Here is an 18,850-nt window from a genome sequence, read left to right as displayed (position 1 = left end):
GGTTGCTCTAAAGCAGCATGGTGTTGAGCAAAAGGCATTTGTTGCAATACAGAATCACTATTTAGAAAAAATGGCTTTCAGACAGGCTTGTGGCGCAGCCTATACAATGGTCCAATACTAGGTTGAATTCACTTAGCAAAGTAGCTAAATCATACTGAATCCAAGTGATTGTACAGCTTTTAAAGTCTGGGACTTTAATGAATAAAACATCTTGACCATCCTATGGTGCAGTATGTTAATAACTAGCATATCGTTACTGTCAGGCTGTTTTCTCGCCCCTCCCATTTGAATGTGAGAGCTAGCGAACTTCTGGGGACTCGATTTAGTGTCAGGCAGAAACCGTGTATCCATATTTCTTCTTGATCGTACAAGAGTGAAGTAGTGAAAATGGCCGATCTACAAGATCAACTTGTCACAAGCTTGTATTTTCACTAAATAAAACATTGCCATTCCCTGAAAAGTAACCGTTTTGGACAAAGGTTTCCACCTGACAATATCTGCAGTTGTTGAAGGTAGTCTCTTGCTTGGAGGAATTTGACTTGTATCTGGTAGGACACAGTGGTTGATTAAAATTATTTTAAGCAGATGGTGCATTAGATTGGAGACTAGATGTGCCACCATCTTGTAGTTTGGACATCATTGCAATTACATCTGTCGGGAGAGACAACGACTTTAAATATCCAGTTGAGTACTTGGGATACATTATCCCATAATGGATCCAGTCTATAGGAGGAACTTGATTTTCTGAGAGGCAGTTGACAGGCTGCTGAATGTTTGGGTTACGCATAGAGCACATGGACAGTTTTCACATGCCTCCACCGTGGGTTGGGGTTACAGGTTGATTGAGTCCAATGGTACTACACAACCAGCCAGCAAAATCAACTTCCTCTGCCTCAGATTGCTTGATGAAGGGGTGGACCTAAAACGAAATGCGGTGTAAGTCATTTTATATACAGTAGAACTATTAAATAACTGACCAACTAAGGCTTTACCCACCGTCAGCTGTTTCAAGTCTGCCCGCTCTGCTGGATTCTTTATCAAACTGTAAAAGAGATTCAATTAGGCTGTTTCAAAGTGCAGTCTTTGTTGACACCACTAGATGGCATGTGAATTGGTTCTGAGTAGGAGAGGCATTTGATTTAACGTTACAATTGTTGAGTGCTATTGCATGTTAGATATAGATATTTTTCAACATCTCTGATTGCATACCATTTATTCACAAAGTCTTGGAACTCTGACCCAAATATCCCAGGCAGCTTTGGTGGGGGCTGAAAAATAGAGGCTCCATTCAGCAAGAACTAGAGCATGATGACGTCATGCTGACAAGCAACACAGCTATGGCTAAATCCATTTACAGTTCAGCGCACAATCATGACTTAACGTGTAAATAAAGCAGGGACATCTACACACCTCATTGACTATGTAGTCGAGCAGCTCAAAAATAGCCATTGGAGGTCTGCTATCTGCTGCATAGGCTGGTGAGAACATCACACTACAGGTCAGACATTAGTCTCAAAGTCATTTTTGTTTTTTGTGATAGTGATTCACTAAAGATGATTGAAATGACTGATTTCAGTAAATGGACAAGTATCTTCACCAATTCATAGAGCTTGCAATTTCTATGTACAATAAACAATATGTACTGTATTTGGAGCTTGTAGACTTACAGCTGCCCGGTCGCCCGGGGGGACGTGGCTTTGGAGAGGATTCACTGGAGGCTGCTTCCCCCTCCACTGGGAAGCCAAATATCTGTTCCAGCTCCTTGACATCAGGCGGTGGGATGGGGAACCGCCCAATGGCCATCTCCACCAGGGATAGACCCATGCTCCAGATGTCTGACTGTACAGAGTAATGTGTACCCTGTAGACGCTCTGGCTGCGTAACACAGGAAGAAAGCTTATGTTTAATTACCATTTCAACATGTTGGGGTAACGTTGTTTTCAAGAGACATGGATGACAATGTCTGCATCTTGACAAATATAAGAAAGTGACAGAGAAACGACATGCACTTGCAAATGTGCATTTGGGGAAAAAAGATGCAAAAAGAAACGTCAGAGTCACATGTCATGATAAATAAAATAGTGCTCCAATATCTGCCTGCTGTGACGTTATAACAATGTTTTGGGTAATGTGTTTCCATTTGCTCAGTGATGTGAGGCATTAGCGGTGCCAGAAATTACATTTTGGCTGGGCAAGCCAAGTTTCAAGGAGGCAGCACAGCATGACCCCTTGAGACATTAGTCTTAATAATAACAATAACAGTCCAAGAGCATTCAACACATGTCATTGGTAGTATAATTAAATAATAAGAAATAATGGACACGGGGGATGGGGGGGGGGACGTCTTCTTGTGTCTCTTTGTTTTTCCTGGAATCTGTCTTGAGAGATTACTTTTTTGGTGACTCATTTAGTTTGTGTAGCCTATAGGTTAATGTACTGATTCTGATGAAGGTGTTGTTGAGGAGATAAAATGCTGCCCACTTGCTCATCTATTGTTATGTAATGGACTGGTCCATTAATCACAGGTGCAGCGCGTCCACAGAGATGTGCATGTAGTTTGTGCCGCTCTCACAGTATGGACACGTTTGGAAGAGCTCAAAATGGGCGAACAACTGCCTCCCACTCCCGACACCACTGATGTGAGGTCTGGACAGGGTGTCACTGTTGCATACGGGCTGGGCTAGCCAGCCTCTGCATGTTTGAGTGCAGCAGGAGAAGGTGCACTGTGTGTGTGTGTGTGTGTGTGTGTGTGTGTGTGTGTGTGTGTGTGTGTGTGTGTGTGTGTGTGTGTGTGTGTGTGTGTGTGTGTGTGTGTGTGTGTGTGTGTGTGTGTGTGTGTGTGTGTGTACTCACAGACATATAAGACCGAGTGCCCACAAAAGAGTTGGCCATGGAGTCTATTAGCTGTCCGCTCACCCCAAAGTCACACAGCTTGATCTCACCACGGGAGCTTACTAGGATGTTTGAGGGTTTGACATCTGAAAAGAACATACATCACAGTATTTTGGAGATCCACATGGGCAGCGTGCAACAGCCTTCGCCATAGAAACAAGATTCTAACACATGAATGGCAGTGTGAGGCAGTCATATCTTAATCTCATTCATATTTGAGTCAAATGTGAAAAGGGGAATTAAGGTGAATATGAATCAGGTTGTAGTTCCTGAGGTTTAATTAAAGTCTGAAATTTGTCATTCACAGAGCAACTTCAAAGCAACTTTCTTCTTTATTTTAACATTCATGTTACTAATTTGGGTATCCTAGCTGAAGTTTATTATAGAAGGGAAAACTAAAGTTTGTCTCTCATATTTACAGTTGTCATCTAAGTGTTATGCATTTCTAATGGCTGACAAAGTTTTATAGAGAACCTATAGAGAAACAAAGCCCAAATCATTATTCCAGTAGTTCCCAACACAGGTCCTAACTAAGGCACCCCTAATACTGTTGGTTTTCCGTCATGCCAGGATGTCAACTGCCCATATGGAATTAACAACTAGATCTTTCAGTACTTTAAATCACTACTAACCTCTGTGCATAATCTTATGTTTCTCTCTCAGGTATGATAACCCTTTAATGACCTAGAAAGATAAATATTACATGTCAGTGCCCACATAGTGAAATGCCTTAGTGTGTCCACCAAGGCGTTTTTCCTGAGCGCAGTGTATGTTTTGAATGGTATTCAATGGAAGCGTTGCGTGTATATGCCATGCTGGAAATGGCAACAGCGTGAAAAGGCGCTGAGCGTCTTCTACTACTTCTGCCGTTTTTATCTGGTTGCAGAGAGTTTAATTCGTTTGGATGAGCATTTTAGAAGAACGTCTTGCATTCTCAGCTGGGGAAAAAATACTTTGGTGGACACATGGCCTAACACTGCATACAACATATGTGCACCATATACGAGTTCAAAAGAGACGAGAAAAATGTATTTCTCATCATGTGGGTACGATATATACTTCTGGTGGGCGAGATATCTGCGTTACCCACCGCAATGCTGACTTTGCCAAGTATCTGCTCTGGGATCTTGCCTGCTTTCTTTAGTGACTGATCCAGAGAACCACCATCCTACAGTAACAAAGAGAGAACATGAAGCAGGCTCTTTCAACTTCAAACTTTCAAATACCACTACAGTACATACCACATTTGCTTATTATTTGCTACTCCATTGTCAACAATTGATAATGCCATGATTGCTAATTTCATCACTGCACTTCATTTGGATGTACACATAGTGTACTTCTTTGCATCGAACAGTGGACATAACGATTATGAGGTTGACACACTATCTGGTCAACAAGCTAATAGGCACCCCATATTTTTAGTTTTGACCTCAAACATACTTTTTTGCTCTTGCGTTATGGTCTACATTATCACAAGCACCTGCTTGTAAGCATTTCATTGCACTGTATGTAAGAACTACGTATTATAAATACAATTGTTAATGAGTCACAGTCATACCATGTGTTCCATACAGATGCTGATTTCTCCATCACTGTAGAAGGCCCCGTAGAAGCCCACAATGTAGGGGGAGTTACATTCATGGAGCACTTGCAGTTCTCTGATAATCTGGTTCCTAATTGCTGGTTTTATCTCCAGGTGGATCAACTACAACAGAGAAAACACAATGCTATTACCCAGACACACATACAGTACAACCCCACACCGATTCATTGAAGGAAGGACTACTAGGACACACTGACACAACACCTCAGTAGGCACTAGGCAGTTATTAATCACTTTGTTCTTTGTGTCAGACAGTGAATATATGCTGTAGTTCCAGTAACCCAATTTTCACCCTATTCACAAACATACTCGAGAGGAAAACTAGGTAGATAAATCATCTAAACAGTGCTTCTAAAAACAGAATTGATCTCTGTGCAATACAATAAAAACAATGCTTGTGCCTCTGCTATTGTAGAAAGACGGCCAGGGCAGACTTATAAGTGATGCTGGGACACAGTTATGACACACAGACAAAAACATATATCTACTTAGACTTTAGAGTATAGGATTGTTCCAAAGCTCTGAATGGCTCTCTGTCCTGACAGCAGAATCCAGTCAATGGGCTTCAAACAAGTTTCTCTAAAAAAATGATTATTTCACAATTTATTTACAGTAGGTATATATTGTATATTGTATATGGACAGGTTAAAGTTAATTGGAGAGATACAGTAGATGATTTTGTGCTTGTTGTAAGGCAGGGGTCAGCAAGTACATTTGGCCTTGGGCCAATTTCTTTCTAAGTCATTAGATGATGGGCCAGAAAACAATCAAAGGCATACCGTCTTATAAAATAAATCAATATATTAATTGCTTCATTGCTATAAGTTACTAAAATAAGATGTGTGTGTTTTAACTGCATACTGATAGAACTGGGAGTATAATCAAATGTCACAGGTGCAGGAATTATTACCTGGGATAATAATTTTGTGAAGGCCACATCCTTGATTGAGGATGTTTAGTTAAAAAAAAAAAAAAAAAACTGGAGATAGACAGACATACTCCCATTTGAAGAGAGATAAACAAGCTCTTTCATTGAATAGGAGCTCAAGGTCTGTTCTTAGAAAACTTAAACACACGCCTGTGTGAAGCACTCCCAACATGGATAAAAAACATTCTTAAGGTGGGGGTAGATTCTCTATTTAGTAGAGTGCTTCTCAAACTTTTTTATTTAAAGGATCTCCAATTTGGGAAGCAAATTTAGGTCACAGGCCCCCATAACTCTGAGTGTACAAATGGAACCAAGTGCTCATTTGGTTCCATTTGTACACCCTCTGAGTTACAGACCTTTTAAGGGTCCATTTAGTTCCAAACTACAATTTAGCTGGGGACCCCCTGGAAGCCCCTCAAGGACCCCTTGAAGCCCCTCAAGGACCCCTTGGGGTCCCTGGACCCCACTTTGAGAATCACTAGCCTATATGTGGGACTGTCAGATATTGTAAATTATTTACAAAATCATTCTCCGGGCCAGATGTCAGGCCAATTTTGACACTATTGTAAGTAAGGTATGTTGAAAACTAAATATTTTTGATGCCTCTATATTGTTTTACTCAGATGGGGAACTTTGCTATGTTGCGGAGCTCTGTATCTCACCTTCCTGGCCATGATGAGACCAGATGGTCTGTGGGAGACCTTGAAGACCACTCCTCCATTACCTGCTCCCAGCTCACAGATCTTCTCGAAGTCATCGTCCTTCAGCTCGCCCACTTTCTGCTTCTGTGTCAGGAAGGCTTCCAGGCGTTTCCTCTGCTGCTCGTCCAACTCCAGCTCCTCTAACTTCTTCTGCAGAGCCTCCAAGTTTGTTCTGGCGGACAGATGCAGAGGGAGGATGAGTAATGGACAATACTAGATATAAACTGTATGTGTGTGTGTGCGTCTGTGTGTGTGCCAGTGCGTGTGTGTGTGTGTGTGTGTGTGTGTGTGTGTGTGTGTGTGTGTGTGTGTGTGTGTGTGTGTGTGTGTGTGTGTGTGTGTGTCACTACAAAAACAGGGAGCACACAACTTGATTAATGACCCCCCTTCTCCTGGGTCTCTGGCTCTGCTGGTGTCCATAAGAACAAGTTATTTCTCTCAAATCTAACCCTTCACTGTTGAGGTTTGAGGGGACCCAAGGTGAGTGAGCATCTGGTTTACTGGTCAGCGCAAGTGACTCTAACGTCACTTGCACTGACCATTATATATATATTTGCAAAATATTGGAATTATGCTAATAGCCAAAATAACATCAGGACAAAGACAAAACTTGTGGTGGAAAGGTTGTGTTTGTGTTGTGCACAGTAAATGTGGTGGAGCAGCAAGCTGTTGTGTGAGCTATACAAATGTAGCTATAAGGAAATTAGGTACTGTACTTTAATATAATGATATGATCCCCACTACCTGCATCCACACAAAATATGTAATTCATAAAGTTGACTCATGCTATAACTTAAAACACTCCGCAAATGTACAACTTGCTGAATGAGTCCTACTATATTGATATGTCCATGCATATGCCCACAGGAATACTGTATGTATACCCACCAACGGGCAGATGGCTAGGGGTAGACAACAGGATCTCGGGGTGGGGGGCGGAAGTGCAGTGTTCCTTTCCAGATCCCAGTGTGAGGAAGCTGGGAGTTCATCCTCCTGGATCTGATGCCTCACCAGTCACCACTAGTGCTGTTCAATTTAATTTAATTTAATTTAATTTAATTTAATTTAATTTAATTTAATTTAATTTAATTTAATTTAATTTAATTTAATTTAATTCAATTCAATTCAATTCAATTCAATTCAATTCAATTCAATTCAATTCAATTCAATTCAATTCAATTCAATTCAATTCAATTCAATTTAATTTAATTTAATTTAATGTAATGTAATGTAATGTAATTTAATCTAGTTTAGTTTAGTTTAGTTTAGTTCAATTCAATTCAATTCAATTCAATTCAATTCAATTCAATTCAATTCAATTCAATTCAATTCAATTCAATTCAATTCAATTCAATTCAATTTTTCATCACCATGACAAAGCTGTTCTCATGGTGATGCATTTCCTTTAGAGGTCGCTCTCGGAATTATCTCATCTGACCTGTTGCTCTCCTGCCTTTCTCTCTCCTCCCATAGCTCCCAGAGCATGTTACTAACAACGCAATCCCAATCTCAGGTCCTGCTAGTTGAACAGATAGATCCCCAGAGACAATCAGCAAGCAATCAAGTCTTAACTGTTAACAGTTAGACTATTCTCCAGCAGACTGATCTCATAAAGACCCTCAAAGAATTCTTGAAAAGGGTAATAAGTAATGATTAATTACATTTTAAAAAGCCTAGACTGACATCACATTTGTGGGGAGATGATTAATGTCAATCTTCTTGCTGCGAATGGACTTCACAGAATAATCATGCATGTTCATAAGGATTCTTCATATAAAAAACATCCAGCATAAATCATTTCTCATCTTCCGAGGCCTACAGAGAGGCAAATCCAATTTTCACCCAGTTAAGTGCTGCTGTTCTGTATTTGCATCATAACATGTTCTGCTCATTAGATGATAATAGCATTGCTCTGCTTAGTGGTAATTATGCTTTTTTAATCTCTTTGCAGCTTAACACAACTCAGTGGGGAGCCGCTGTAGAGCAGGAGAGAATGCATCTCCATTCCACATTCGGCAAGGAGAGGGTTAAGTGTTGTTATTTTCTACAGCAAGCCTGCATATCCATGGAGACGAGGTGCTGAGTTTGAGGGGGGGGGGGTGGAGTGGGAGGAGTGGGTGGTGTAGGCGTTTAGAGGACCAGAGCTGGAGGCAGACGAGGCAAGAGATAGCTGCCTGGCACTCACATTCTCCACAGAGAATATAATAGCTGCTGCCCCCCCCCCCCCCCCACCCCGGCCCCCACTCTTACAAGTGCACGAGGAAGTGAGCACGACTCAGGCCCTTCGTGTTCCATCAATGCCCAAGGACATCCAGCAGATCTCAACACAACATATTCATCATCTTTTCCCACAGTCTTGTCGCAGCCTTGTCTAAAAAGCTCCAGAGTGGAAATCATAAGTATGTTTGTGGTTGTGTTTGTGAGCCATCCACACTCCTGACGATAAAGCCTTATTGGGCTTTTGGTTATAGTATAGGCCTACAAAGTGCATTGTAAACAAATGCAAACAGTCGTAGGACAGGCGTCAGGCATAGATAAGCATTTTGCTTCTTGCCTGTGCCTTTTCAGCCGTTATTAAATTCATAGACTGTTGACTTTGCTGATATTGTTTATACTTAATAATTGTATATTACATTGTATATTGATACGGCTTATACTCATTGTATTTTGTGTTATTACTGAATACAAATACTACTACTGCTACATTCCTTTGTGTACTGGTAAGATCCTAGCTGCTACAGATACTGTGGCTGCAGTAGTGGTTAATCATTGGTTAGTGATTTGCTTACCCCTCCCTGGGATATGTGCTTGTGGTCCAACAAACAGAGAGCTGGGACTAAAATCAGTCAAAGAGAAACATTATTCTTCACATCCCCACTACTAATGATACAGATTATAATACAATGAATACGAGACATTCACGATGCAAATCTGTCAAGTTATTGGCTAAGTGCAAATCAGCTCTTTTTACAGACAATAATGGCATCATCGTTCAGGGATGGCTGGCTATACGTAATATTATTGTAAGTGGAGCATTGTGATGAATGTGTTGTAGTCCATACTTATGTGGCTCAGAGCAGTAAGAGTCCCTGAGTGTGAGGACACAGCCCAGAGGAGTGGTCCCCCAGTCCAAGTAACCTGCTTCAGATAATGCCTGGGATTGCCTGCTGAGACCATAGACTGTATAGGGCTGAGACAGCTGCTTCCTGATGTCAACATGCCTGTGCGCACGTGTGTGTGTGTGTGTGTGTGTGTGTGTGTGTGTGTGTGTGTGTGTGTGTGTGTGTGTGTGTGTGTGTGTGTGTGTGTGTGTGTGTGTGCGTGCGCGCGCGCGCGCGCGCGCGTGCGTGCGTGCGTGCGTGCGTGCGTGCGTGCGTGCGTGTGTGTATCTGCTGCATGTCGGTATCTCTGCATGTGTAAAAAGAATAATTGAATAAAAAAAAAATAAACACAAAAAACACCTTTTTGAGTAGCCTCTCAGATGGTTGAATTTCTTAGGTAGACTGGAAAAGATGGTTTACTAACTAGTTCTTACTGTAGGTCTCTGGATATCCTGTCAGCAATATGTCAGACTGTCCGTCCGGCTACCACAATATAACAGTATTACTAAGCTGAAGAGGGGAATTAAGACCACGCCACACGTACACACACACACACACACACACACACACACACACACACGTTGTGACTTCCACTTTTATTCCTGCCGGTAAAGCCTGATTTATACTTTGTCGTATGATGTGTTGTGAGCTTGTAGATATGCTATTTTCAGCGAGCGACACCGCCATACGACAGAGTATAAATTAAGCAAGAGGGATTCCCGAAAGCTCCCTGTGTCAACTTCCAGAGCACTGAATCAGAGAGTTCCTGTTGTAACATTCCGCTGCTCAGCCGGCCACAGCCTGCCCGGCAGCACAGAAGGAATGCATTCTGCTCCAGCCATACATTATACTGTGTGGTACAACTCCCGAGCAAAGGCAAAGAGCAAATCATCTACCAGATGTATGTACCATGCTTTCCTTTGCTGAACTTCCTAGAGGAAGCCAAGTACAGCACAGCACAGCACAACAATATGTTTTTTTTTGTAGGGAAAGTGATTTTGACAGGTATATCTAATGTTATTGGAATAGGACAGGAGAAAGAAAACATTCTGTTATTCACATTTGTATAGTTTCTCGTTATAAGCGTTCTAGCTTGGGAGTGTTGGGAGTGTTGGGCTCACTGCGTTAGACTGAACTGACTAACTAGAGCGCAGTGTCACAACAATTCAACATCTTCATTACTGTGATTCAGAGGATTGTGAAGGCAGCACACACAAGTTAAACACAGAATATTATTCTAAAGTCTGTATGTATACCAAGGTCACTTAGCACACAGTTGGCTGGTAGAGTGAGCTGAATCCAATCAGACTGTTTTGCAGCTGCACCCATTATACTTTGAGTGCAGTTGTGATACATTGTGACTGAAATAGTCACTTGCTGTTTGTTATAGGCAGCTTAAGTTCAGCAATATAATGGATGGTTGTCAGCACTTAATTGTTCAACAATAAATGTTATAATAAAACATATTTTTTATTTTTTAAATAAGGTGAACCAGTCCAAGGTTGTTGGTATAGCAATTGATTTCTTTTTTTTTTGGATTGAATGCAGGCAGTACAGGTCAGCCACTCACACCTGGGTGACCCCCATGCACACACGCAAGCAGTGCATGCACACACAGACACCCACGCGCGCAGGTGTAAATACATGTTAGCAAGACATCTTGTTTGAAAGATGTCACAGATAGTGTCGTATTGAATATTTATAGATCAGCATATATACCACTTGAATATTAGCTACCCTTCATTAACGTAAGGCAGTAGTTCACAACCTGTGGATGATGGATCGGGTCTCCCATGGGCGGGGGGCGGGGGGGGGGGGGGTGACAGTTAAGTGTCAATTTAAGGATTGTTAAGTCCTTTTTAATACATAAAAAAGAAAAATAAATGAAAAAAGACCATTACTGCATCAAAAGTAATCAACAAACTAAACTATAAAAATGGTCAAACATTGGCCATATAATATAAGAAAGAGGCAACAATTGTGAAAATAGTAGATCTTAGATAGTAGTAGTAGATTTGTGAATAATAGAGAGAAATTGTAGATCGGCTATTTTCACAATATTTATCTGTGGAACTCCTACAATTCCAAGTGCTTGTCAGGGTGGGGGGTCCCCAGTTCAAATATGATTATTTTGGGGGGTCACGGCCAGAAAAGGTTGAGAACCAAGTGCACTAACGTATGGCAGTATTGAGTATGCCTATCCATTGAAAATGAATAATACTCACTCCGTGGCCCCGGTGCCGTTTATAGCATTCCCATCGGGAATCGGGTTAAGTTGGATCGGTTCTGGTTTCCTCCTCTTCTGCATGTTCACACAATCTGAGGTGGAAATGAAATGCAGAGACCGAGAGTCAGTCTGACAATAAACCCACGCCGGGAGGCTAGATCTGGAATGAATGCAGCACAATTTACTAAGAAAATGACTAGAGATCTAAGCGGTGTTGTTATATGATATGAGTATCGCCTATCAGACAGCAGTGATATTCCTCTTAATGGGTGGATGATGATGTGAATGATCCTCAGAATGGTACGTCATGAAAATGTACATTCGTCTTCCGGACAGCATGGTTTAGGGAAAGCGCGACCTCTGCTGGAAATTAATAGGATCAGCATGCTGTGGTAGTTCTCAAACTTTTTCGTGCCATGGACCCCCAAATTGATATGTATTTGGCCGCAGACCCCCATCTCAAAAATATTTTGTGCCAGGCAGGGACCTCCAGAATAGCAGATCTACAAACTCCTAGTGGGCACGAAGTGATGCACTGTGAGCTTGTATATCTGCTGTTTTTGATTGAATTGCCAAAGTATAAAACATGGTTAAAGTGGTTAAAAGGATTGTGACACTATATTAACACATTTGGCTGGCGACCCACTGGTACCCCCTCAAGGACCCATGGGGGTCCCCGGACCCCACTTTGAGAACCAATGCTGTACAAGAAAAATCTACTTCACATGAAAGTTGTAGAAGATGATGATGAATGATGATACAAATAACAGCTAAATCTATTGTGTCAGGAGTGATTGTGATGAAGAATGAACAAGACATTTGTGGTGTTACTATTTCTATATGACATAATTCCTATACTAGACACAGACAAGTTCTTGCGATGACATTTCAGTATCAGTTGTCAAATGCACATTTCCATGGTTCCATAGACAATAGATTTGTATGGTACATATGTAGGCCTATGTAATATAGTTTTATGAATATTATAAGATATTATATCATAGATATTTGCTAACTTTCTTGAGGCCTGTAGTTTTGTAAAACTAGGTGTAACAGCACAATCTTATCTCAGATTTTTCTGGCACAATTTACAAAAGGACTTCCTCAGGGTGACCTTGAGAAAAGTGAATGCAGTGTAATACTGGGTGCTTAAAAACCCTTTTGAATGTATCAACACTCTTGCATCTCTCTTATCTTTGAAACTAACAAGGAATTATTGTAAATGTCTTTACGGTTAAAAACAAAAAATAATAAAGACTGCTGCTGGTAATTGCTTAGAAAACTGATTTATGTCTACATAGTTTCCATATATTTATAATTAAATACACAGCAGGAGTTTTTCCAAATGGTCCCAAATGGAAAATAACTTAGGCTACTTGAATGAGGCTACGCTGCCTTGAAAAATGAATAAACAAATAAAGTAAAAATGTTAATAATAATAGAAAGAATAAAATCATTGGGCAATAACTGGTCCCCAGCCCACTTTTATGTCTACTGTCTAATACCAGACAGTATTGAAGGTACAAGGAAAAAGTTGGATTTCTCTTAATGCTGACTAGGAAGGTTATAAACTGGTTGGGGATGACTCTCCAGAAACAGGCTATTTTATTTTTCGGAATATATTTTGTTTTCAAGACGTTTTGACATCTTTACAAGTTCAGCTGGACGGTGCTTTCCACCTCTTCAGTCTCAGCTATTTTCTAGACACTTGGAAACAACATAAAGAAAACCTACAATCTAACTTTTCACAATGCATTAGCAAGTTCTCAGATGACAGTCAGTCAGTTAGAAAGTATCTTTGCCAATAGCCTACTTAAGAATTACTATTTTGATTCAGTCTTCCAGACCATGGGAGGCATCTGAATGGCTGGAATATTCAGGTTGATAGCGAGCCTGAGAGATTGTCTTACAAATATTAACATTATCAGATAATGTTACTCGTAGCCATTAAATAGTTTAACTGCTTTCTGTTGCATTGTAGGCCACATTATGGCTAGTATTCTGTTGTCTTAAAACAGCCTACTCAAGGTCTTTCTGTGATAGGCTATAAATCAAGATCCTATCTTGAAATACGTGGGACATAGGTCTTAGATGGACAAAAAACAAAGCCAAAACAGGTTCGAATAAATGGAACGCAAGGAGCTATTATCCAGAATTTTGGGGGTAGAACAATCAGCTTTGATTTGCGTTTGAGCTGAAATAGGTTTTGTGACAACCAACATTATAAAAAAACATCTGATTTCGGTTGACTTCTCCATCAGTTTAGGGCAATTGCAAATTTCCTATGGACAGCAGTAGCTGTAGCTCATGTGTTAAAAGGATGCCTAACCATCATAAGGTCGCTAGTTCAAATCCCTCTTATCCCAGAATTAAAGATGGAAACAAATTGTGGTTCATCATGTTATGTGCACTTCAGTACTAAATCATGTGCTGAAATGTGTAATGTGCCACAAAGACAAAGCCAAGATTCATACCGGCGACAGGTCCCACCAAGTTGTTGGAATCCCTGTGCGATGAGATCATACATTTACATTGTACTGTACATGAACTCCATGGAGTTATCCAATGCACCACAATTTAACTTACTGTTAATAATAGCTTTTTAGGTATGGAAGATTTGTCTAGCTAAAATGTATGGAATTACATATGACACCTGCCATATTGTAGGCAGGGCCGTGTTTAAGCACGGGGGGGGCGGGGGGCGCAAAAATGTATATCTAATATAATATGCCTGAAATATTAATTTGAATAACAACAACTACAGAGAAATGGCTGGAATATTTAGGTTGATAGCGAGCACTGAGATATTTGCTTACAGATATTAACATTATCAGATCATGTTACTCATATCCATTAAATATTTTAACTGCTTGCTGTTGCATTGTAAGGCTAGGCCACATTCTGGCAAGTATTCTGGCTAGATTGTTGTCTTAAAACAGCCTACTCAAGGTCTTTCTGTGATAGGCTAAAATAGCCTGTAGGCTATAAATCAAGATCTTCAAATACGTAGGGCATAGGTCTTAGATGGACAAAAAACAAAGCCAAAACAGGTTCGAAAAAATAGAACACATGGAGCTATTATCCAGAATTTTGGGGGTAGAACAATAAACTCTGATTTGCGTTTGAGCTAAAATAGGTTTTGAGACAACCAGCATTATAAACAAACTGACTTCGGTTGACTGGAGTCGACTGACTCCATCAGTTTAGGGAAGTTTCCCAAAGACGGCGTAACTGTAGCTCACATGATAAAAGGACGCCTAACCATCATAAGGTCCCTAGTTTGATTCCTGCTTATTCCAGAATTAAAGTTGAAAAGAAATTGTGGTACATCATGTTATCTGCACTTCAGTACAACATTGTGTGCTGAAATGTCTAATGTGCCACAAAGACAAAGGCAAGATTCACACCGACAGGTCCAATCAAGTTGTTGGTCTTCCTGTGCGATGGGGTCATACAATGTACTGTACATGCTACTTTATTTAGTTCATCGCAGTGTGCCGGTCATTCTGCGGGATGTTAATCATAATTGTAGAAGCTTAAGCCTACTGTTGAAATGTTGGGGCTTTTGGCCCATTTGCCTACCTACCAGTGAGCTATCGTGGGCTGTCCCTTTATGATACTAGATTTACAGACCGCTACACTGCCTTAAGATCTACTCCCATATTGCGTAGATCAGAGCAATGGTCGCTGAGTTATGGCCATTTGAAGTGTTAAACACTGCTGTAACACTGCTGTAGTGCCCCATATGTGTGCAATTTAGTTTTTCTTTGGTGTGATTGTTCTCATGCCAGTACAGCGCTTGTGCCCAGTTTGGTGCCGATTGGAGCAACGGTGCGCTGGCCCGGTAGGGCCCCCTTGGGGCCCCTGGGGAGCACACATGGCCCCTGGTGTGACTATTGTCAGTGCTGCAGTGTTTCTCTTAAGTTTGGTGTGGATTGGAGCAACAGTGCATTCTTGTAGAGTAGCCTTGGTTGTTTTATGTAGCAACTACACCATGTCTTTATGATTAGGGAGAGCGCTACCTCTACTGGAAAACAATAGAATCAGCATTCTGTACAAGAAAAGTTATGCAGTTGTAAAGATGATGTCAACTACACATTACAACAACAACAGTGTATTTCTAATTTACAAAACATCTGCTTTTAAAATTGGGGCAGACGTTTCAGTATTTGACTGAAACCCTTTTCTATGGTGTATCACCATACCTAACCAGCTCAGCGGCCTAGTGGTGAGAGTATCCGCCCTGAGACTCCTGAGGTTGAGGTTCAATTCTTGGCCGAGTCAGAGACTATAAAAATTGAACACAATGCCTCCCTGCTTGACACTCAAGGGTTGGTTAGGGGGTAATCTCTCAAGACAGATTAATTTTTTACCGAATGGGATCTCAGATTGCATTGAGGGTAAATCCAGGTGGTATACTTAATCATCAAGATGCTGGATGCTATAGAAACAGGAGATAGGCTCCTGATCTATGGGCCACATGTCTCGACAACCGTTGGTTCCCAAGGCTACTTACTTATCACCATGCCTGGTACTTAATTTCGTATCCTAGTTGTAACTAGGGAACTGTCTTAAATGGTCTGTCTTTATATACATACAGGCATATCACACTTACAGCATCCCTGGCAATGACGGGGACACTTTCTACCTGCTTTTCAAACCTGCTGTAGGTCATGTTGACCACGTCCTAGGCCACTGCCTTGAAGTTGGACATCAGAATTTTTGGACCATGTCCATACTGGGGGAGCTGTCTGCCAAAAGATTGCTGATCTCCATACTGGCAGCTTCAGCCCTCTCTCCCCCTCTAGAGTCGGTGTGAAATTGCTGGCCATGGCTTGATGCCGAGCCTGGGATATTCTGTTCTCCATGTCACCACCTCTGGTACGAGGACATCGCTGATTCTACATCTCAAAGGGCACATCTGATTTTGCCTCAGTTCCTAAGCTACTTGAGCTTTAAAATGTCACAATGGTGTGATCACTGGCAGGAGGATTCTTTTCACATCCTTTCCGGATGGATCAAATCAATATGCATTTGAAGGCCCTCTAAAGTGAACTACAGTTAAGAGGGACATCTTCCTGCCAGCACTTAAGCTTTCATGTTTTTGATGGCACTTCTATTGGCTCCTTCATGACAAGAAACTGCCTCAAGAGCTTTTTCTGGAAGACACAGTTAGAATACATTTGAATCAGTAATATTACACATATCTGAATGCAGCCATTTACTGTTATGGTTTACTTCAGTATAAGATAGTCAGATATGAATAAATAAATACAAAATCGAAAATTTAAACATCATGTCCATGTGCATCCACACAACACACATAATTAAACAAAGGTTAACTATTGTAAATACATATTATTACCCTTTCAAAACAAACTGGGTGAATTTGCAGAGCCACTGTACAGTATGCTGGCTGGGGTAGACAAGCAATCTGCTGCCCTTAAAGTCTATTCTTATCACAAGCACAATCTGGCAATGTGATGACACTCCCCAAACTCAGAATGACAACATGAACTTGTTAACATATACACACAAACTGGAAAAGCAATACATGTACACAGCAAGTGTAGGCTATATGGGATTTAGTGCTGTAGGTCAGGATGAAAAACTGAGGATTTCTACAGATAAAATAAGAGGGTGGAATAAATCAAGCTACAGTACTGCGTGGTTGAGAGTTTTTACTATCTGATAAAGAAGTGATTAATCTGGAACACGGTTGCACTTTGGAGATTTTTTTTTCTCATTTTGTTTCACTTTTCTTTAATTCAAGCACCTGCTGTTTAACTTTGGAATGTGTATGTTCTCTCCATTTTTGGTGATCCCATTGGTCTTCAACCGGGGGCCTAGACAGGAACCGACAGATTTCAGTTGTCACATAGCACATCTACCCCTATGCCTGACCTTGAGAATTTGCCAGGTAGCACTGACACCTACAGTGTTGGTAGGGGGAGGGGGTGCATTAATGTACACTCCAATATCATCAGCTGACAGTAGCAGACACAGATTTAAGTTGTCACATAGGCATAGCCCATCTACACTCACCTTGAGAACTTGACAGGTAGCAACTACAGTACTACACCTATACAGTGTTCCTCCACAAGCAACTGCTGTGGGTTCATATTGACATAGCCTGGGAGATAAGGGAGGATCTGTGAAGCATATTGCAGGATATTTAGTAGTTATAAGAGCACCGAGCACACAATAAAGAAAAAAAAGTTTTCTTTAAGTCTTGTCTAAGGAGTTTTCCTTAACCTCCATGCAGTGAGCGAGTCTCCTTCTGTCAGTTTACCCTTATGTTTTTCGAGACCACCGCACCTGCAGTTAATCTTCACCAAAAGGACAAAGAAAGGCGCAACAGTTCTCCTGTTCTTTTGTAGTTATAATAGCAACTTAGATGCTTGTGCATTGGCGTTACCTCTAAAATGGCCAGGAACACATACTGTTCATGGGGGGATTCTTCCCTTTTGAATTTAGTAGTGAAGTCTGAGGTCAAGAAGATGGCAGGGTTTAAAGGGGACAGTTCTGGTACTTTCATAGTACACAAATGGCAGGCAATAATGGTGAGATAACCACATAAGAAGGTGGTTCTGGTGGAAGATCAGGCTGTGGAGTGATACAGTAAGTACGGTAGATTTACTGTGTGTGGAGGGCACATGAGGTGGTTAGAGTGGGTATATGCAGTGACCCATCTTATCTGTCTACTGGCCCGGGCCCCATTCTTTGACATAGATGGAATCTGTATACTGCAGAACATTCAGAGACTTCTTCCTTATGGTGTATTATTCTATGAGAATATCCTGCATGGATAGTGCTCACTGGCCTGTACACACCATAAGCTCAGACGTCATGCCTCAGCTGTTACAGGAAGGAGTGTTGAACAGCCCCTCACTGGAGCCTAATGTAGTTTTAGCCGGATGCGGTGAGTTGAGGACGAGACCCTCAGGAGTATTTCAACTGGAGGTGGAATGCTACATGCGTTCGAACACTAGCAGCGACAAAAGTCAACATTGAAGTGTGGCTCAAGCCAAACTGCATAAATTAGGGTTAAATAGTACAGGGAACTTGTTAACAGCCAGAACAAGTTTTTCTGCCATTCACATAATGGAGCAGGAATTGTGGGGAGAAAGAAGGGGAGTGGAAACCTGCAAAACATGATAGTTTGATGCTATTGTGTCATTGGAGTGCTTAAAAAACATGAGGCCAGCTAAACTTTGATTTGCACTGACAAGTGTCCGGCATCACTTTGTAGCTTCCTGTTGCTGGCTTCCATTTAAAATGACTTATAGACTGTGAATGCAGAATCACAGTGCTTTGTGTGGCAACAGGTGCTGAGATCAACTGATGCTCAAGCTGATCTTTAAGCGCAGTTGTATCTGACCAGTAAAGCTTCCA

At 41.2% G+C, this 18,850-nt stretch overlaps 1 protein-coding gene across 1 annotated transcript; it reads right to left on the bottom strand.

Annotated features, from left to right (window-relative positions):
* Positions 1-61: 61 nt before the first annotated feature.
* On the bottom strand, positions 62-11,719 carry map2k1 (mitogen-activated protein kinase kinase 1). The gene is made up of 11 exons (XM_084058936.1): positions 11,454-11,719; positions 6,089-6,299; positions 4,454-4,600; positions 3,983-4,060; positions 3,525-3,576; positions 2,854-2,978; positions 1,668-1,875; positions 1,411-1,475; positions 1,210-1,268; positions 997-1,042; positions 62-919 (listed from the first exon to the last, which is right to left on the bottom strand). Exons 1-11 carry the CDS (start codon positions 11,534-11,536, stop codon positions 806-808), a joined length of 1,188 nt encoding a protein of 395 aa, XP_083915062.1. The 5' UTR covers positions 11,537-11,719; the 3' UTR covers positions 62-805.
* Between the last annotated feature and the right edge of the window lie 7,131 nt (positions 11,720-18,850).

The sequence above is a fragment of the Gymnoscopelus microlampas genome, assembly GCF_963454915.1.
Source record: "Gymnoscopelus microlampas genome assembly, chromosome: 6".
Lineage (NCBI taxonomy): Eukaryota > Metazoa > Chordata > Actinopteri > Myctophiformes > Myctophidae > Gymnoscopelus > Gymnoscopelus microlampas.
The sequence above is the reverse complement of the archived record's forward strand: the minus strand, read 5'-3'. Positions and strand labels throughout refer to the sequence as shown.